The sequence below is a fragment of the Salvelinus fontinalis genome, chromosome 18 (assembly GCF_029448725.1).
Source record: "Salvelinus fontinalis isolate EN_2023a chromosome 18, ASM2944872v1, whole genome shotgun sequence".
Taxonomy (NCBI): Eukaryota; Metazoa; Chordata; class Actinopteri; order Salmoniformes; family Salmonidae; genus Salvelinus; species Salvelinus fontinalis.
Window position 1 is genome coordinate 57,017,595 of NC_074682.1, and position 20,408 is coordinate 57,038,002.

A 20,408-nucleotide genomic window follows, 5' to 3' on the forward strand; every position below is an offset into this window, starting at 1 on the left:
AATTGCCATCAATGCATGATTATACACAAACATTTGAGTTAAGCGAGAAGATTTTAAGCTAGGATTGGCCCAATACAGTTGCAGGAGATATGTTCAGCAAATACTAGCTAGTGTTGGCTACATGCTAGGCCAGAGGCTCACCTCACCTTAGGGTTAGAGGTTAGAGGTAAAGTGTAGGTACTAACCTCCATGAGAAGCCAGAAGAGGTCCAGAAGCTGCTGGATGAGAGGGTGTTCGTCCACTGAGCCGCCCCCCTCCAGTATACCCAGTAGGAAGTTCATCAGCACACCTTCTACTAGATACACCTTACACTGTGGAGACAGACCAACAACACGTTACACTGTGGAGACAGACCCTCAACACATTACACTCTGGAGACAGACCCTCAACATATTACACTGTGGAGACAGACCCTCAACACGTTACACTGTGGAGACAGACCCTCAACACATTACACTGTGGAGACAGACCCTCAACACATTACACTGTGGAGACAGACCCTCAACATATCACACTGTGGAGACAGACCCTCAACACGTCACACTGTGGAGACAGACCCTCAACACATTACACTGTGGAGACAGACCCTCAACACATTACACTGTGGAGACAGACCCTCAACACATTACACTGTGGAGACAGATATTCAACATATTACACTGTGGAGACAGACCCTCAACACATTACAGTGTAGACAGATATTCAACATATTGCACACGAGACTAGAGACACATGAACACCGTTTTGATCCCTATTGGGATACCTTCATCTGACCACAATGTGAACCACATTACAGAATCAATGTCCAAATAATATCATCCCAAAAAGGACAACATGTACACCAGTTTCCGCTGCAGTCATTTAGCGGTGGGAATACGCCACAGAAAAGTCATTGCCGCCATACCCCCAAAAAATACGGATATTTTTTTATTTTTTATTCTGTGGAGGCACACTTAGATGATGCTATATAAACAGTCCACATTTACTGTTTCCTCTGCACACATAACAAGTAATGAATAGAAACAACCTGCCAAGTCAATAGTAGAACAGTTGATTAACCTGGTCGGCTTGTTGTTGTGTGCCAGGGAAATATCCCCCTCGAGGCTCATCTTAGTTACGAGTGCCATTCAGACATGCATTCAGCCAAAAACTCATAATACAAATCGTAGGGAAAATAGCCGTTTTAATGGCCTCGTTTTTTTTTTTTTTTTTTTTTAAAGGGCGATCCAAGCTTTCCATTCTTACTTTATCAATTTCTCGACTCCTTAATATGTGCAAACTGCACCATATTAAACCCAGAGTTTTTTAGCAGCGGTATGGTTGAGAACATGACTGCCACAATTCGCATGAGTGCATAATATAGTTTAGTAGTGGCAGCCAAGGAAAGGGCGTTGAGGGGGGGAAATGGTGACATTAAAATGTTTAAGTACAGGCAGGGGACGTGTTACCCCACCGGGTGATGGGTTACCCCAAGTTACCCTAAAAAAGGAAGGACTACATTATATACACTGTGTTTATGCACGTGTTTTTGGGACATAAAATGAATCAATATAAATGCTAACTAGTTAAAATATCACATTTGGGATCTAGCTAATGATTAACTACAGATGGGCAAACCCATTCATTTATAGCTATTATGCTGTATCAGTTGGGCTTCAGGTGATAATGCTTTATTGCTTATCATATTTTGTAATTTTTTTTTTTTTTTACCTTTATTTAACCAGGTAGGTTAGTTGAGAACAAGTTCTCATTTACAACTGCGACCTGGCCAAGATAAATCAAAGCAGTGCGACACAAACAACAACACAGAGTTACACATGGAATAAACAAAACATACAGTCAATAACACAATAGAAAAAGTCTATATACAGTGTGTGCAAATGAGGTAAAGATAAGGGAGGTACGGCAATAAATAGTCCGTAGTGGCGAAATAATTACAATATAGCAATTAAACACTGGAGTGATAGATGTGCAGAAGATGGATGTGCAAGTAGAGGTACTGGGGTGCAGAGGAGCAAAAAATAAAAATAAATAACAGTATGGGGATGAGGTAGTTGGATGGGCTATTTACAGATGGGCTATGTACAGGTACAGTGAGATGCTCTGACAGCTGGTGCTTAAAGTTAGTGAGTGAGATATGAGTCTCCAGCTTCAGTGATTTTTGCAGTTTGATCCAAAGGAAGAATTGGCTTTGGGGGTGACAAGTGAAAAATACCTGCTGGAGCAAGTGGGTGCTGCTATGGGTGGGTGCTGCTATGGTGACCAGTGAGCTGAGAAGGCGGGGCTTTACTTAGCAAAGACTTATAGATGACCTGGAGGCAGTGGGTTTTGCGACGAATATGAAGGAAGGGCCAGCCAACGAGAGCATACAGGTCGCAGTGGTGGGTAGTATATGGGGCTTTGGTGACAAAACGGATGGCACTGTGATAGACTACATCCGATTTGCTGAGTAGAGTGTTGGAGGCTAGTTTGTAAATGACATCGCCGAAGTCAAGGATAGTCAGTTTTACGAGGGTATGTTTGGCAGCATGAGTGAAGGATGCTTTGTTGCGAAATAAGAAGCAGATTCTAGATTTAATTTTGGATTGGAGATGCTTAATGTGAGTCTGGAGGGAGAGTTTACAGTCTAACCAGATACCTAGGTATTTGTAGTTGTCCACATATTCTAAGTCAGAACCGTACTGAGTAGTGATGCTGGACGGGCGGGCAGGTGCGGGCAGCGATCGGTTGAAGAGCATGCATTTAGTTTTACTTGAATTTAAGAGCAGTTGGAGGCTACGGAAGGAGAGTTGTATGGCATTGAAGCTCGTCTGGAGGTTTGTTAACACAGTGTCCAAAGAAGGGCCAGAAGTACACAGAATGGTGCCGTCTGCGTAGAGGTGGATCAGAGAATCACCAGCATCAAGAGTGACATCATTGATGTAAACAGAGAAAAGAGTCGGCCCGAGAACTGAACCCTGTGGCACCCCCATAGAAACTGCCAGAGGTCCGGACAGGCCATCCGGTGGCAGCCCCAGAGATTGCCAGAGGTTTGAACGACCCATCCGATTTGACACACTGAACTCTATCTGAGAAGTAGTACATGGTCGAATATGATAACATAATACAAAATTACAATACATTATTGGGCTCATTTCTGGAGGTGGAAATTATATTTTAGATGGTGTCAGTATAACTTTATTTTCAGTAATTTTGGAGTAGAATGTCTCTTTAAAATTTTATCTGAGCTTCTCAGTAATAAACATTCACATGGGGACGACACCGGACCCCCCATTAAACAATACATATTGGAGTACAAAACTGACGAGTGTAGAGAGTTTAGAGATATTGTTATCCACGTCAGCACCAACGATGTTAGGATGAAACAGTCAGAGTTCACCAAGCGCAACATAGCTTCAGCGTGTAAATGAGCTAGAACCATGTGTCGGCATCGAGTAATTGTCTCTGGCCCCATCCCAGTTAGGGGGAGTGATGAGCTTTACAGCAGAGTCTCACAACTCAATCGCTGGCTGAAACTGTTTACTGCCCCACCGGAAAGATAGAATTTGGAGATAATTGGCCTTCTTTCTGGGACTCACCCAGAAACAGGACCAAACCTGGCTTGCTGAGGAGTGACGGACTCCATCCTAGCTGGAGGGGTGCTCTCATCTTATCTATGAACATGGACAGGGCTCTAACTCCACAATGAGATAGGGGGTAGGCCAGACAGCAGGCTGTTAGCCAGCCTGCCAGTTTAGTGGAGTCTGCCACTAGCACAATCAGTGGTCAGCTCAGCTATCCCCATTGCGCCCGTGTCTGTGCCTCGACCTAGGTTGGGCAAAACTAAACATGGCGGTGTTCGCCTTAACAATCTCTCTAGGATTAAGACCTCCTCCATTCCTGCCATTATTGAAAGAGATCATGATTCCTCACATCTCAAAATAGGGTACTACTTAATGTTAGATCCCTCACTTCAAAGGCAGTTACAGTCAATGAACTAATCACTGATCATAATCTTGATGGGATTGGCCTGACTGAAACATGGCTTAAGCCTGATGAATTTACTGTGTTAAATGAGGCCTTACCTCCTGGTTACACTAGTGACTATATCCCCCGCGCATCCCGCAAAGTCGGAGGTGTTGCTAACATTTACGAAAGCAAATTTCAATTTACAAAATAAATTTTAAAATGCATTTTTGGCTTTTGAGCTTCTAGTCATGAAATCTATGCAGCCTACTCAATCACTTTTTAGAGCTACTGCTTACAGACATCCTGGGCCATATACAGCGTTCCTCACTGAGTTCCCTGAATTACTTCAGGACCTTGTAATAATGGCATATACTATTGACATTTTTTGTGATTTTAATATTCATTTGGAAAAGTCCACAGACCCACTCCAAAAGGCTTTCGGAGCCATCATCGACTCAGTGGGTTTTGTCCAACATGTCTCCGGACCTAATCACTGCCACAGTCATACTCTGGACCTAGTTTTGTCCCGTGGAATAAATATTGTGGATCTTAATGCTTTCCTCATAATCCTGGACTATCGGACCACCATTTTATTACGTTTGCAATCACAACAAATAATCTGCTCAGACCCCAACCAAGGATCATCAAAAGCCATGCTATAAATTCTCGGAAAACCCAAAGATTCCTAGATGCCCTTCCAGACTCCCTCCACCTACCCAAGGACGTCATAGTACAAAATTAAGTGAACCACCTAACTGAGGAACTCAATTTAACCTTGCGTAATACCCTAGTTGCAGTCGCACCCCTAAAAAGAAAAAACATTTGTCACAAGAAAATAGCTCCCTGGTATACATAAAATACCCGAGCTCTGAAGCAAGCCTCCAGAAAATTGGAACGGAAATGGCGCTACACCAAACTAGCTTGGAAAGGCAGTATCGTGCAGTATCGAAGAGCCCTCACTGCTGCTCGATCATCCTATTTTTCCAACTTAATTGAGGAGAATAAGAACAATCCAAAATGTATTTTTGATACTGTCGCAAAGCTAACAAAAAAGTGGCATTCGCCAAGAGAGGATGGCTTTCACTTCAGCAGTGATAAATTCATGAACTTCTATGATGAAAAGATCATGATCATTAGAAAGCAAATTACGGACTCCTCTTTAAAATCAGCGTATTTCTCCAAAGCTCAGTTGTCCTGAGTCTGTCTGCACAACACTGTCAGGAACTAGGGAGATACTCAAGTTTTTTTTAACTATATCTCTTGACACATTGATGAAAATAGTCTTGGCGTCTAAACCTTCCAGCTCCATACTTACTGGACCCTATTCCAACTAAACTACTGAAAGAGCTGCTTCCTGTGCTTGGCCCTCCTATGTTGAATATAACAAACGGCTCCCTATCCACCGAAAGTGTACCGAACTCACTAAAAGTGGCAGTAATAAAGCCTCTTGAAAAAGCCAAACCTTGACCCAGAAAATATTTAAAAAACTAAAATCGGTCTATATCAAATCTCCCATTCCTCTCAACATTTTTGGAGAGACTGGAAACCCAAATTGGTCTACACGGACAAGTTCTGGCCTGGTTTAGATCTTATCTGTCAGAAAGATATCAGTTTGACTCTGTGGATTGGTTTGTCTTCTGACAAATCAACTGTAAACTCCGGTGTTCCTCAAGGCTTCGTTTTAGGACCACTATTGTTTTCACAATATATTTGACCTCTTGGTGATGTCATTAGGAAACATAATGTTATATAATCTTTCACTGCTATGCGGCCGACAAACAGCTGTACATTTCAATGAAACATGGTGAAGCCCCAAAATTGCCCTCGCTGGAAGCCTGTGTTTCAGACATAAGGAAGTGGATGGCGGCAAATGTTCTACTTTTAAACTCGGACAAAACAGAGATGGTTGTTCTAGGTCCCAAGAAACAAAGAGATCTGCTGTTGGATCTGACAATTAATCTTGATGGTTGTAAAGTCGTCTTCAAAAAAAACTGTGAAGGACCTCGGCGTTACTCTTGACCCTGATCTCTCTTTTGACGAACATATCAAGACTGTTTCAAGGACAGCTTTTTTCCATCTACGTAACATTGCAAAAATCAGAAATTTTCTGTCCAAAAATGATGCAGAAAAATTAATCCATGCATTTGTTACTTCTAGGTTAGACTACTGCAATGCTCTACTTTCCGGCTACCCGGCTAAAGCACTAAATAAACTTCAGTAAATGCTAAACACGGCTGATAGAATCTTGACTAGAACCAAAAAATGTGATCATATTATTCCAGTGCTAGCCTCTCTACACTGGCTTCCTGTTAAGGTTAGGGCTGATTTCAAGGATTTACTGCTAACCTACAAAGCATGACATGGGCTTGCTCCTACCCATCTTTCCGATTTGGTCCTGCCGTACATACCTACAGATACGCTACGGTCACAAGACACAGGCCTCCTTACTGTCCCTAGAACTTCTAAGAAAACAGCTGGAGGCAGGGCTTTCTCCTATAGAGCTCCATTATTATGGGATGGTCTGCCTATCCATGTGAGATCGGTCTCAACCTTTAAGTCTTTATTGAAGACTCATCTCTTCAGTAGGTCCTATGATTGAGTGTAGTCTGGCCCAGGAGTGTGAAGGTAAACGGAAAGACACTGGAGCAACGAACCGCCCTTGCTGTCTCTGCCTGGTCGGTTCCCCTCTCTCCACTGGGATTCTCTGCCTCTAACCCTATTACAGGGGTTGAGTCACTGGTTTACTGGTGCTCTTCCATGCCGTCCCTAGGAGGGGTGCGTCACCTGAGTGGGTTGAGTCACTGACGTGCTCTTCCTTCCTTGGGTTCGTGCCGTGGGGAAGATCTTCGTGGGCTATACTCGGCCTTGTCTCAGGATAGTAAGTTGGTGGTTGAATATATTCCTCTAGTGGTGTGGGGGCGATGCTTTGGCAAAGTTTGTTTGGCCCTGTCCGGGGGTATCGTCGGACGGGGCCACAGTGTCTCCCGACCCCTCCTGTCTCAGCCTCCAGTATTCATGCTGCAATAGTTTGTGTCGGTGGGCTAAGGTCAGTCAGTTATATCTGGAGTATTTCTTCTGTCTTATCCGGTGTCCTGTGTAAATTTAAGACCCCCCTCTCCTTCCCCTGATGACTCCTTGCTGTCCCCAGTCCACCTGGTCGTGCTGCTGCTCCAGTTTCAACTGTTCTGCCTGCGGCTATGGAACCCTGACCTGTTCACCGGACGTGCTACCTGTCCCAGACCTGCTTTTTTCAACTCTCTAGAGACAGCAGGAGCGGTAAAAATACTCTGAATAATCGGCTATGAAAAGCCAACTGACATTTACTCCTGAGGTGCTGACCTGTTGCATCCCTCTATAACCACTGTGATTATTATTACTTGACCCTGCTGGTCATCTATGAACATTTGAACATCTTGGCCATGTTCTGTTAAAATCTGCACCCGACACAGCCAGAAGAGGACTGGCCACCCCTCATAGCCTGGTTCGTCTCTAGGTTTCTTCCTAGGTTTTGGCCTTTCTAGGGAGTTTTTCCTAGCTACCGTGCTTCTACACCTGCATTGCTTGCTGTTTGGGGTTTTAGGCTGGGTTTCCGTACAGCACTTTGTGACATCAGCTGATGTAAGAAGGGTTTTATAAATCAATTTAATTGAAATTTGATTGATAACTAAACAAGTTCAACGACTCTTCACTCACCATAAGTGGGGCAAAGTAGTTAAAGATGTGCGCCAGAGTCACTAGGGTGGTGGGTTCTCCATGTAGGCTCCAGCAAGCACTGTCTTTCACCAGCACCTTCTCCTCCTGTTGGGAACGGACAAAGGGGAGAGAACAGTTGACATTTTGATGGACAAACAATTCTGGAAACTTCCACAAATTTCCATGATTTAAAAAAAAAAAATCCCGGTTCATGGATTCCCGGAGTAAGGAAAATTAGCAGGTAAACCTCTAACCGGGGATTTCTGAAACATATTTACACACAAATGAATCGTAAGATAAATTAATAAATGACCATTTTAAAACAGTATTCACTTACATATTACTCATACTACTGTATTTGGTAAATATCATGCACGATGAAGCAGAATTGAGCACTCTAGTACCTGTGAGGTTACATCATCCCTCAGCCGTTAAACAATAAAATAGCGAATTGACCGCTTTGTTAATGTTTGAATCCCAGATAACCCCCTTCAATGTTACCTGTGTGTCTAAGGTGGTAGACAGGACTGTCTTGATATAACCTAGTAGTTTGTGAGCCCTGAGCAGGTCTGCAGTTGGAGGGTTCTGGAGGGGCAGGTAGCCCTCTACAGGGTATCTGAGGGGGCGACTGCCGAAGTTGAACGCCACGGACTCTTTAAAGGACAGGCTGATAGCAGGGAAATAGGCTACACCTGGACCCATCTTAATGTTACTGAACGCTGTGCCTAGGGACTGGCCATTCCTGGGAGAGGGAATTGAAGAGAAGAGAATAAAAGCTACTTTAATATCCATTCTACAAAATAAATTAACTTTACAATATATCAAAACATGAGAATACGGTAAACAAGCTGGGGGGAATTTTTTTTAATTTTCAACACGTAATGTGATTAGAAAACAGTGATAACTTACAGACAGAATGTGATGGTTCCCTCGTCAAGGTCTATCAAACAGCTCACTATGTCTCCAGCTGCCCATGACTACAAAACAAGAAACATGTCAGGACAGTACATTAGCTACATTAGCTAGCACACGACCCCATAATAAAAACGTTGATCTTGATGAACCATTGTGATCTTCTCACCTTGCCATAGTTAGTGGTCGTTACGTTCCACTTCCTGACTCGGTTTCCATCGTAAGCGTACGAGTCTGGAGTGTCACCCACACCTTCCTGATAAGAGAGAAAACACACGTTACAGTACCACTATACACCAGCGGAGGCTGTCGAGGGGAGGACGGCTCATAAGAATGGCTGGAACAGAGCGAATGGAATGGCATCAAACTCCTCCCCAACTAAGGTGCCACCAACCTCCTGTGCTATACACACACTCTCCAGATGAAAGATGAAACATTTGCTCAACGCAACATGTAAAGTGTTTGTCCCGTGTTTCATGACCTGAAATAAATCCCAGAAATGTTCAATATAAACAAAAAGCTTATTTTGCTCGCATTTTGTGCAAAAAATGTGTTTACATCCCTGACAGTTGTGACATATCAAGAAACTGATTAAAGAGCATGATCATTACACAGGTGCGCCTTGTGCTGGGGACAATAAAAGGCCACTATAAAAATGTGCAGTTGTGTCACACAACGCCACAGATGTCTCAAGCTGAGGAAGCATGCAATTGGCATGCTGACTGCAGGAATGTCCACCAAACCTGTTGCCAGAGAATTGAATGTTCACTTCTCTACTATAAGCCACCTCCAACTTTGTTTTAGAGAATTTGGCAGTATGTCTAACCGGCCGTACAACCGCAGACCACGTGTAACCAGCCAAGGACTTCCACATCCAGCTTCTTCACCTGCGGGATCAGCTGCCACCCGGACAGCTGATGAAACTGCGGGTTTGAACAACCAAAGAATTTCTGCACAAACTGTCAGAAACCGTCTCAGGGAAGCTCCACCTTCAATGGCCACTGGCACTCTGGAGAAGTGTGCTCTTCACGGATGAATCCTGGTTTCAACTGTACCGGCAGACTGCCAGTAAATGACAGCATGATGAGGTGTAGGCGAGCATTTGACAACATTGAGAAAAGAATGCCCCATGGTGGGGTTATGGAATGGGCAGGATTAAGCTACAGATAACGAACACAACTGCATTTTATCGACGGCAATTTGAATGCACATAAGATACTGTGAAGAAATAATTCTGAGGCACATTTTGGTGCCATACATCCACCGTCATCACCTCATGTTTCAGCATAATGCACGGCCCCACGTCACAAGGATTTGTACACAACTCCGGGAAGCTGAAAATGTCCCAGTTCTTCCACAGCCTGCATACTCACTAGACATGTCACCCATTGAGCATGTTTGGGATGCTCTGGATCGACATGTATGACAGGGTGTTCCAGTTCCCGCCAAAATCCAGCAATTTGTGCCACGCTGCATGAGTCACATGGTGAACACTGGTTTTCTGATTCACACCTACTTTTTTTTTTTTTTTAAGATATGACCAACAGATACACGGTTCCCAGTCATGGGAAATCTATAGATTAGGGCGTAATTCATTTATTTCAATACCTAATATTTCAATACCTCCAGGTGGTCACAGTGCCCCCTACTGTACCTCCAGGTGGTCACCGTGCCCCTACTGTACCTCCAGGTGGTCACCGTGCCCCTACTGTACCTCCAGGTGGTCACCGTGCCCCCTACTGTACCTCCAGGTGGTCACCGTGCCCCCTACTGTACCTCCAGGTGGTCACCGTGCCCCTACTGTACCTCCAGGTGGTCACCGTGCCCCCTACTGTACCTCCAGGTGGTCACCGTGCCCCCTACTGTACCTCCAGGTGGTCACCGTGCCCCCTACTGTACCTCCAGGTGGTCACCGTGCCCCCTACTGTACCTCCAGGTGGTCACCGTGCCCCCTACTGTACCTCCAGGTGGTCACCGTGCCCCCTACTGTACCTCCAGGTGGTCACCGTACCCCCACTGTACCTCCAGGTGGTCACCGTGCCCCCACTGTACCTCCAGGTGGTCACCGTGCCCCCACTGTACCTCCAGGTGGTCACCGTGCCCCCACTGTACCTCCAGGTGGTCACCGTGCCCCCACTGTACCTCCAGGTGGTCACCGTGCCCCCACTGTACCTCCAGGTGGTCACCGTGCCCCCACTGTACCTCCAGGTGGTCACCGTGCCCCTACTGTACCTCCAGGTGGTCACCGTGCCCCTACTGTACCTCCAGGTGGTCACCGTGCCCCTACTGTACCTCCAGGTGGTCACCGTGCCCCTACTGTACCTCCAGGTGGTCACCGTGCCCCTACTGTACCTCCAGGTGGTCACCGTGCCCCTACTGTACCTCCAGGTGGTCACCGTGCCCCTACTGTACCTCCAGGTGGTCACCGTGCCCCTACTGTACCTCCAGGTGGTCACCGTGCCCCTACTGTACCTCCAGGTGGTCACCGTGCCCCTACTGTACCTCCAGGTGGTCACCGTGCCCCTACTGTACCTCCAGGTGGTCACCGTGCCCCTACTGTACCTCCAGGTGGTCACCGTGCCCCTAATGTACCTCCAAGTGATCACCGTGCCCCTACTGTACCTCCAGGTGGTTACCGTGCCCCTAATGTACCTCCAAGTGATCACAGTGCCCCTACTGTACCTCCAGGTGGTTACCGTGCCCCTACTGTACCTCCAGGTGGTCACCGTGCCCCTACTGTACCTCCAGGTGGTCACCGTGCCCCTACTGTACCTCCAGGTGGTCACCGTGCCCCTACTGTACCTCCAGGTGGTCACCGTGCCCCTACTGTACCTCCAGGTGGTCACCGTGCCCCTACTGTACCTCCAGGTGGTCACCGTGCCCCTACTGTACCTCCAGGTGGTCACCGTGCCCCTACTGTACCTCCAGGTGGTCACCGTGCCCCTACTGTACCTCCAGGTGGTCACCGTGCCCCTACTGTACCTCCAGGTGGTCACCGTGCCCCTACTGTACCTCCAGGTGGTCACCGTGCCCCTACTGTACCTCCAGGTGGTCACCGTGCCCCTACTGTACCTCCAGGTGGTCACCGTGCCCCTACTGTACCTCCAGGTGGTCACCGTGCCCCTACTGTACCTCCGGGGTTGTTACCGAGCCCCTACTGTACCTCCAGGTGGTCACCGTGCCCCTACTGTACCTCCAGGTGGTCACCGTGCCCCTACTGTACCTCCGGGGTTGTTACTGTGCCCCTACTGTACCTCCAGGTTGTTACCGTGCCCCTACTGTACCTCCAGGTTGTCACAGTGCACCACCCTATCAGTGCTTCTGTATACTTTTCTGGTTATAATGACGATCTTACCTCCTGGTTGAACCTGCAGTTCAGAGTGCACCATCCTATCTGCATCAGGCCCTGTGACGAGATCAGCACCTCGTACGCCCATTTCCCTGGAATCCATGGTACAGTAGTCAACGTTAGACATGCTTCTGTACCAACATGAAATGTATCAGATTTTTTAAACAACTATTAAGACCTGTACATTCAGTAAAAAGTATGATAGTGTAGAATTGTCTTGATTCTGAAGCATTTACCTCTGTATACACACGTAGTAGCTCTAATGGAACTGAAATTGCTATGACCTATGACCTGGAAAGAAAAGAAAACAATGACCAAACAGTGACAACATATGGAGGGAATAAAAATCAGAAAAAGATGTTTAGGTACAACATAAAAGTGATTCTAGATCACTTCGAGTTGAAACTTATTGAAACATACTAAAATTCTAGTAAACGTATTCTAAAATTCTAGTAAACGTATTCTAAAATTCTAGTAAATCTAACCATTTTATCATTTAGCAGACACTCTTATCCAGAGCAACTTACAGAAGTGAGAGCATACATTTTCATAATGGTCCCCCCCTGTGGGATTTCGGGAACCCTGACGTTGCAAGGGCCATGCTCTACCCACTGAGCCCAACCCCCAATGCTATGTTTCTCACCCCCAGCAGATCATCATCCACAAACAGGAGGCCCTCGAAGCCACTGGTGTGATCCAGGACCACGGTCAGAGGACCTAGACAACCATCCACTGGCTGATCTGGAGGACGAGGACAGGCTCTAGTATCAGTTTGGTGAGGCCCATGTACATGTACCAGTCAAAAGGTTTGGACACATCTACTCATTCAATGGTTTTTCTTTATTTTTTAAAACTATTTTCTACATTGTAAAATAATAGTGAAGACACCAAATCTATGAAATAACTAAAATATTTTAACAAGTTAAAATATATTTTAGATTATTCAAAGTAACCACCCTTTGCATGGATGACAGCTTTGCACACTTGGCATTCTCTCAGCCAGCTTCATGAGGTAGTCACCTGGAATGCATTTAAATTAACAGGTGTGCCTTTTTTTAAATGTATTTGTGGAATTTCTTTCCTTCTTAATGCGTTTGAGCCAATCAGCTGTGTTGTGACAAGGTAGGGGTGGTATACAGAAGCCAGCCCTATTTGGTAAAAGACCAAGTCCATATTATGACAAGAACAGCTCAAAAGAGCAAAGAGAAATGACAGTCCATCATTACTTTAAGACGTTAAGGTCAGTCAATACGGAACATTTCAAGAACTTTAAAAGTTTCTTCAAGAACAGTTGCAAAAACCATCAAGCGCTATGATGAAACCGGGTCTCATGAGGACCGCCACAAGAAAGCAAGACCCAGAGTTTCATCTGCTGCAGAGGATAAATTCATTCGTTTCCAGCCTTTGAAATTGGCAGTTAACTGCAACTCATATTGCACCTCACAGAGTTCAAGTAACAGACACATCTCAACATCAACTGTGCAGAGGAGACTCCTTGAATCAGGCCTTCATGGTTGAATTGGTGCAATGAAACCACTACTAAAGGACACCAATAAGAAGAAGAGACTTGCTTGGGCCAAGAAAAAACGAGCAATGGATATTAGACCGGTGGAAACCTGTCGTTTGGTCTGAGGAGTCTAAATTTGAGATTTTTGGTTCCAACCGCCGTGTCTTTGGTTTGCACGTAGTGGGACTATAATTTTTATTTCAACAGGACAATGAACCAAAACACACCTCCAGGCTGTGTAAGGGCTATTTGACCAGAGAGGAGAGTGATGGAGTGCTGCATCAGATGACCTGGCCTCCACAATCACCTGACAACCTAATTGAGATGGTTTGGGATGAGTTGGACCGCAGAGTGAAGGACAAGCAACCACCAAGAGCTCAGCATATGTGGGAACTCCTTCATGACTGTTGGAAACGCATTCAACCTGGTTAAGAGAACGCAAAGCTGTCATTAAGGCAAACGATGGCTACTTTGAAAAATCTAAAATATATTTGGATTTGTTTAACACTTGTTTTGGTTGCTACATGATTCCATATGTGTTCATTTTTTGGGTGGGGGGGTGGTTAATTGCAATCCAATATCCAATTACTTCATGAATAAATGCCACCGGCTAGGGTGGAGAGGACAATAGTCTTTACACCATAAACACAAACTGATAGCTTTATGAACATATGGGTCAGGTGTCCTTAGTAGAATAGTGTGTGTGTGTGTGTGTGTGTGTGTGTGTGTGTGTGTGTATACACCTCTGGTGTCCTCAGTAGAATAGTGTGTGTGTGTGTGTGTGTGTGTGTGTGTGTGTGTGTGTGTGTGTGTGTGTGTGTGTGTGTGTGTGTGTGTGTGTGTGTGTGTGTGTGTGTGTACACACCTCTGGTGTCCTCAGTAGGCTCTCCCTCAGTTAACAGCCTCTCCAGATGAGCCCCCAGGTCCTGGAAGCCCAGAGGTTTCCTAAGGATGGAAAAACTACCATCAGACAACATTCACCCCCTACTTGGCCCTGATAGTGGGTTAGGGTTGTTTCATCTTCTTAAACTTGAATGTACTTATTTTATTTGTAAAGGAAGGTTCCCGGTAGACAGCTTAGATCCTTTCAAACGCGTTTCGTAGACAATATTGTTTTGTCCAAATACTTATTGTAGGTCGTTCTGTAAAAGTGTTAGTGAAACTTTTCCACAGAGAGACACCCCCAGATGTTTCAGTGTTATTGTAGCCCTGAACTGGCACACCTGACTCAACTAGTCAGGGGATTGATGGTAATATTTTCACATGTTAATTATCAAGTGAGTTGTGAAGAAAAAAAAAAAAGTTTTGTCCCAACTAATTTAGAACACTATAAACTTAGTAAGCACACAGTCATGCTGGTGACTAGTGATTCGCAGGTCAGCTGTTTGTTCACTGTCACCCGCCCTCAATTGCTAATAACCCACCCGAATATAGGTTTACGTAATAAAGTGAAAATCTGAGGCCTACAGCCGACACTCAGGTCAAAATAGGCCGATAGAAAATGTGCTGTATGATCAGAGACGGGGTTGCAGTATTTCTTCCTTAAATCCTTATTTAGATAAGCTATGTTTCTGCTTATAATTTCAGACATTTTGGTAGGCTATGTGTTTGTCAACTCCTCTATAAATAGATACATGCAGCTTCTCTTCGGTCTCTACTGCCTTTATAAAGACAAACTTCTCGGTCACCAGAATAATGTCATTAAATCGATGAGTGCGTCATTGTAGTTGACGTCGGTAAAGTTCTCCGTCATCTCTGCCCTCTCGCGTGCAGAAGACGTTTAGAAATTACAATAATGAATAAAACAGGAACGATTTTCTGTGCTAAATTTCCAAATGACATTAGTTTGACCAGTTAAGGAAATGTAAAGCAGTGACAACGACGTGTTTCTGAAAAGATTTCAGTTCGGGCTTGGAAACATATTTTATATGGGTGAAAAACAAGTCAGCTTTTATGATGCTGATAAAGATTGCACATTTACAGACGGTGCCTAACTGTGGGTGAAAAACAAGTCAGCTTTTATGATGCTGATAAAGATTGCACCTTTACAGACGGTGCCTAACTGTGGGTGAAAAACAAGTCAGCTTTTATGATGCTGATAAAGATTGCACATTTACAGACGGTGCCTAACTGTGGGTGAAAAACAAGTCAGCTTTTATGATGCTGATAAAGATTGCACCTTTACAGACGGTGCCTAACTGTGGGTGAAAAACAAGTCAGCTTTTATGATGCTGATAAAGATTGCACCTTTACAGACGGTGCCTAACTGTGGGTGAAAAACAAGTCAGCTTTTATGATGCTGATAAAGATTGCACCTTTACAGACGGTGCCTAACTGTGGTTGAAATACTATCAGCTTTTATGATGCTGATAAAGATTGCACATTTACAGACGGTGCCTAACTGTGGTTGAAATACTATCAGCTTTTATGATACTGATAAAGATTGCACCTTTACAGACGGTGCCTAACTGTGGGTGAAAAACAAGTCAGCTTTTATGATGCTGATAAAGATTGCACCTTTACAGACGGTGCCTAACTGTGGGTGAAAAACAAGTCAGCTTTTATGATGCTGATAAAGATTGCACCTTTACAGACGGTGCCTAACTGTGGTTGAAATACTATCAGCTTTTATGATACTGATAAAGATTGCACCTTTACAGACGGTGCCTAACTGTGGTTGAAAAACAAGTCAGCTTTTAAGATGCTGATAAAGATTGCGCCTTTACAGACGGCCCCTAACTGTGGTTGAAATACTATCAGCTTTTATGATACTGATAAAGATAGGGACCGTCTATAAAAGGTGCAAACTGTAGTTGAAATACTATCAGCTTTTATGACGCTGATAAAGATAGGGACCGTCTATAAAAGGTGCAAACTGTAGTTGAAATACTATCAGCTTTTATGACGCTGATAAAGATAACACCTTTAAAGACGGCCCCTAACCGCACATTCATTCTATCAAGATGCTGAAAGAAATAATTTCTCCACTCCGGACTCATTTTACATCAATAAATACTTAATTCTGCAGGAGTTCATATTATATTAGACTATGTGAGAGGTTATAGACCTACAGTCAGTGTCAAGACTTCAGAAAGTTTACTACTCCAATTAACCCATCTGAAAAGTAGGTCAGAGTTCAAATATGGCACGTCAAGGAAAGTCCCCGTCTTGCACCTTCACAATAATCACACATAAAACAGCCAACACAGCTATCAATCTCTTTTACCACTTCACCAAATCTTTCGCAAACATTATGTTCTGGCCCTCCCTTCAATTTGTATTCAACTCTCCATTTCACAACTTCTCTCTTATTGAATTCAACTCAGACATTGCACTTCTTGCCTCAGTGGATCGACATTAACTTTTGCTGCCCAAGTTCCCAAAAGCCTTGGCGTGTAGGCTATTAGGACCTAATGGCAGATACATTACACAACAACTACAAAATGGATGGATGTTTCAGGTATTGTTGTTTTCTCTTTATTCAACCCACCCTTCATCCACACAATACTTCATGACCCGAGACACAATATAACCACGGGGGCTGCGGGTTATGAGTGAACCCGTCTATCACCCGTCGTGATATTATCTTATTTAACCTTTATCTATGCAGGAATTACGAGGGACACTTGGCAAAAGGGGATCCAGAAAACAAGATCCAAAAAAGCCATCCCAACGTATCCTCATCAACAAGTAGTGTTAGAGGCAGTTCATCTTTCCTCCTGGTCTGTCTTCATACCCTATCTATAGAGCCGCGGCGTGGGGGGGGGGGGGGGGGGGGGGAACCCGACCCTGAGCCCCCTGGACTACTGGGGAATGGGGACACATGGGTTCAAACTGTATCCGTTTTTTTTATTTTTTACTTGGGAGCGTTTGCTTTCCCTTGATAGCCTGACGGAACGAGGTAGCCCTCTTTGGACCATTTCCATTGGCTCCATTGCGCCAGGCAAACTCAATTCAGCAAAGTTTTTTTTTTTTTTTTTTTAAGACTTGAAAAGAAAACAAATACTATTTGAAGTTCGGTGAAGACATGGATCAGTTGCCCCATGCCTCTATGATGCCACCACACATCAACGTTACTTTCAACATCTAAAACGGTTGCTTCATCCTAACACTAGATAAAAACATAGCACTACTAGGCTGTTTTGAAAACAAACTGGAAAAGGACTAGGGTTGCTTCACAAATGTCACTCTAATCCCTATGCAGTGACCTGGGGCCATGAGTATCAAGTGTCTCTAAGTAGTAGTGCTGATTTAAGATCAGTTTTGCCTTTTAGATCAGGGACTTTTTTCTACCATTGAAATCCTTAGGCAGGCCGCATAAGTGTTTTTTTTAAATGGGTCGCCTTTATCGGAACAGTAAAAAATATATATATTTAATTATACATTTTCGGGATGGAAAAACACTTGAGTGTGTTAACTTAAACTAAAAAAAAGTGTAGAAATTGACCTAGGTGGGCCTCCCGAGTGGCGCAGTGGTCTAAAGGCCCTGCATCGCTATGCTAGCTGTGCCACTAGAGATTCTGGGTCCGAGTCCAGGCTCTGTCGCAGCCAGCCGCGACCGGGAGACCTATGGGGGAGGTACACAATTGGCCCAGGGTCGTACGGGTTAGGGGAGGGTTTGGCAGGCAGGGATGTCCTTGTCCCATCGCACTCTAGTGACTCCTGTGGTGGGCCGGGCGCAGTGCTCGGTGTACGGTGTTTCCTCCGGCACATTGGTGACCGGCTTAAGTGGGTATTGTGTCAAGAAGCAGTGGTTGGGTTGTGTTTCGGAGGATGCATGGCTCTCGACCTTCACTCTCCCGAGTCCGTACAGGAGTTGCAGCTATGAGACAAGACTAACTACCAATTGGATACCACAGAATTGGTGGAAGGTTAAAAAACAAATTACAGACATTATTGACCTATATGTGTTTTTGACCTACAGTATGTGTTTTTTTATCATATAATCTTTGAGAACGAACAATTCAGCAGTATTGATTTTGTTATTATGTTTGAGCAAAAGCCATTGCAAAATGCATAGAATTGCAGAAAATGTGCTTTAAAACTGCAAAATGTTCTCCACGGAGAAATGTCTAACATTTCAGAAAACTGGCATAAAAATTCAAACATTTATTTATGCCACCAAAATAGGGGCCTAAAATTCTCTAGTTCAGCCACGCCGACAGGCCGAACGTGCTCATTGCCACGTCCACCACCTAAACTCCTTTTTGATGCAGAAAAAAACCCTGTAGATCACAACTAATTATATTACACGGACGGGCGGGGGGGGGGGGGGGTACCTGATCCTAGAACAGCACTCCTACTCTGAGACGCTTGATATGGCCCCAGAACCCACGGTCAAAAGGAGTGCACTACCAAGGGAATAGGCCGGGTGTCATTTGAGACACAAACTGAGATTGCGATCAAGAAGGGCACCATGCCACATGTGTGGTAATATGGTTTGTTATTAAGGGACATTGCAGGATCACTGAAATCTAAGGTCACAGAGAAATAAACACTGAATAGCATCTGTTGATGTAGCGCATTTCCTTACACACACACCATAAAAATAGAATCATAGAAACCATAGATGTTATTTCTATGGCACACGCATCACAACCAAAGAGTAAAACACACTACAAGGGCCAGTTTCCCACAGATTAAGCCTAATCCTAGACTAAAAAGCATGCTCAATTGGGAATCTCCATTTAAAACGTTTTTTAGTCCAAGACTAGGCTTAATCTGTGTCCGAGGAAACCTCCCCTCTGAGAGTAGAAGACCAGAAGAGTTGTAGACAAGAGTCAGACACATACCTGAGGGAAGCCAGTGGGGGGCGTGGAAGGTGAGAGGCAGGAAATACATGGTGTAGGTAGTCACTCAGTAATTTCTCATTCACAATACCTGAGAGAGAGAGAGAGAGAGAGAGAGAGAGAGAGAGAGAGAGAGACGACAGAATAACCTTTATCCTCCAAGTAAATGTACCAGGAATTTGACCTGTTGAAAATGGTGCCGACCACAATAAACAAGACAGAATATGTTGATGTATAATAGAGCCACTCAGTGTTCTAACAATACCCGAGAAAGACAGAGACCAAGTTCAATGGGGAAAGAATGCGAGAACAAGATAGAGGCTGGTGCCAGAACAGTATCTAATCAGCTGTCTTGTCAACTCCAATGGTCATATTCGCCTGAAACAATGACCATAGGAGTTGGCATGACAAAAAAAAAAGGCTGTCCTTTCACCATCTATCCATCCATCCCTCCCTCCTCTCTTATCCCCTCCTCTCCTTTTTCCTCCCTCCGTTCCACTCCTCACCTGACTTGACTTTTGTCCTTCCATCCCTCCCTCTAACTTGTCCTCCACTCATTTATGCTCCGCCTCTCCTCACCTGACTAGACTTTTGGCCCATCCATCTCTCCTTCCCGTGTCCTCTCATCCCTGCTCCCCCCATCTCCTCACCTGTGACTTTGGGCTTGTCTGTGTCGGAGGCCAGTCTGTAGTTTCGTCGGGTCAGAGCTGTGCTTCCTCCCCCCTTAGAACTCATTCTGCCTCAGTGGGATGGTCAGGAGATGGGGTTACCTGCCGACGTTGACCCATGCACGGCTAGGAAAAGACCATCACACACATAATAATATAATGTTGCATACTGAGATAAACATGCATAGTGCGTCTCAAACGGCACCCTATTCCCTATATAGTGCACTACTTTTGACCAGGGACGCAGGGCTATGGGCAAAAGGAGTGCACTATTATAGGGAATGGGGTGCCGTTTGAGTCGTACATACTGCATGCATAAATAATGCTCTCATAAAGAGGGGCTCCTGGGAACTACGCCTGGGTTGGGTGACACCAACTAAACATTTGCTCTACTCTAAGTTAGTTAACATCTTATTACCAATGCTATAGCTTTGCATGGAATGGAGTTGATAATTTTGTTATATTAACTAGGTAGCTACATATGTGGAATTAAGAGCAGTAACGTTTCCTCCATGTTTTGAAATACAACAACTGTTAACCTG

The 20,408-nt window shown here is 44.7% G+C and overlaps 1 protein-coding gene across 1 annotated transcript in view; it reads right to left on the minus strand.

Moving 5' to 3' along the window:
* Positions 1–20,408, minus strand: part of LOC129815776 (E3 ubiquitin-protein ligase RNF123) — a 289,130-nt gene that overhangs the window by 267,777 nt on the left and 945 nt on the right. The window contains exons 2-12 of the mRNA XM_055869888.1: positions 19,849–19,992; positions 19,202–19,289; positions 14,275–14,354; positions 12,546–12,643; positions 12,139–12,193; positions 11,909–11,994; positions 8,723–8,809; positions 8,551–8,618; positions 8,143–8,383; positions 7,642–7,746; positions 186–311 (exon numbers count right to left, since the gene is read on the minus strand). Coding sequence (XP_055725863.1) covers positions 186–311; positions 7,642–7,746; positions 8,143–8,383; positions 8,551–8,618; positions 8,723–8,809; positions 11,909–11,994; positions 12,139–12,193; positions 12,546–12,643; positions 14,275–14,354; positions 19,202–19,289; positions 19,849–19,933 — 1,119 coding nt within the window. The 5' untranslated portion in view covers positions 19,934–19,992. The remainder of the gene's footprint in view (positions 1–185; positions 312–7,641; positions 7,747–8,142; positions 8,384–8,550; positions 8,619–8,722; positions 8,810–11,908; positions 11,995–12,138; positions 12,194–12,545; positions 12,644–14,274; positions 14,355–19,201; positions 19,290–19,848; positions 19,993–20,408) is intronic.